At 45.8% G+C, this 887-nt stretch overlaps 1 protein-coding gene across 1 annotated transcript; it reads left to right on the top strand.

Annotated features, from left to right (window-relative positions):
- The first annotated feature begins 6 nt into the window (after positions 1 to 6).
- LOC107682559 (hemoglobin subunit beta-2-like) lies at positions 7 to 767 on the top strand. The gene is made up of 3 exons (XM_016478760.1): positions 7 to 191; positions 288 to 510; positions 613 to 767. The coding sequence occupies exons 1-3, from the start codon at positions 100 to 102 to the stop codon at positions 739 to 741; spliced, it is 444 nt and encodes a 147-aa protein (XP_016334246.1). The 5' UTR covers positions 7 to 99; the 3' UTR covers positions 742 to 767.
- Positions 768 to 887: the final 120 nt, after the last annotated feature.

Genomic DNA, 887 nt, shown 5'->3' with positions numbered 1-887 from the left:
GTGATGAAGCGCATTTAAGTACCGCAATGAAACTCTCTCTTCACAGCACTCTTTAGCTTCTGTTTAAGGCACTTTGTCTGAACATCTACAGTCGGAAACATGGTTGAGTGGACAGAATTTGAGAGGGCCACCATCCAGGACATCTTCTCCAAGATGAACTACGACGTCGTTGGTCAGCAATCTCTGGCAAGGTATTGAGTCCCGGCAATTATAGTAACTTAAAGCGGGCATCTAGTTTCTTTACTGTGCTCTAATACAATGCTCTTTCTCTTCATTCTGGTTTGTAGATGTCTTATCGTTTACCCTTGGACCCAGCGGTACTTCGGCAACTTTGGAAACCTGTACAATGCCGCTGCCATCATGGGAAACCCCATGGTTGCTGCTCACGGTAAAGTCGTGCTGCATGGCCTGGACAGAGCCGTGAAGAACATGGACAACATCAAAGCCGTCTATGCTGAACTGAGTGTGCTGCACTCCGAGAAGCTCCACGTAGATCCTGACAACTTCAAGGTAAGATGACACCCAGATTACAAAATGTTTATTACCAAGCCTTGTTCTGACTCCAGTGTTCATCCCTTCGGTCTATGACACTACACTTGTGTCCTCCCACAGCTTTTGGGTGACTGCCTGACCGTCGTTGTTGCTGCACAACTGGGCGCTGCATTCACCCCTGAGGTCCAGGCCGCTTTTCAGAAGTTCCTCGCCGTCGTGATCTCCTCCCTTCAAAGACAGTACCACTAGAAACAAAACCTGCTTTGACTGTTACACAGAGGATCATCTGATGCTTAGACAAAAGAATATGTTCTTCTGAGTTGAAGCAAATAAATGTTTCATTATTCAATATGCAGTGTATCCTGTGCTTTTTTATATATTCGCATGAATTCACA

This window comes from Sinocyclocheilus anshuiensis, unplaced genomic scaffold (genome assembly GCF_001515605.1).
Source record: "Sinocyclocheilus anshuiensis isolate Anshui unplaced genomic scaffold, SAMN03320099.WGS_v1.1 C32343540, whole genome shotgun sequence".
Classification (NCBI taxonomy): domain Eukaryota; kingdom Metazoa; phylum Chordata; class Actinopteri; order Cypriniformes; family Cyprinidae; genus Sinocyclocheilus; species Sinocyclocheilus anshuiensis.
This window is presented reverse-complemented; position numbering and strand designations above follow the sequence as displayed.

What these genes read in the sequence shown, in the direction of transcription:
- LOC107682559 (XM_016478760.1), top strand. Translation starts at nt 100, where the DNA reads ATGGTTGAGTGGACAGAATTTGAGAGGGCCACCATCCAGGACATCTTC. An exon ending in GGTCAGCAATCTCTGGCAAG is followed by an intron (nt 192 to 287) that starts GTATTGAGTCCC and finishes TCTGGTTTGTAG; the next exon opens with ATGTCTTATCGTTTACCCTT. An exon ending in TAGATCCTGACAACTTCAAG is followed by an intron (nt 511 to 612) that starts GTAAGATGACAC and finishes GTCCTCCCACAG; the next exon opens with CTTTTGGGTGACTGCCTGAC.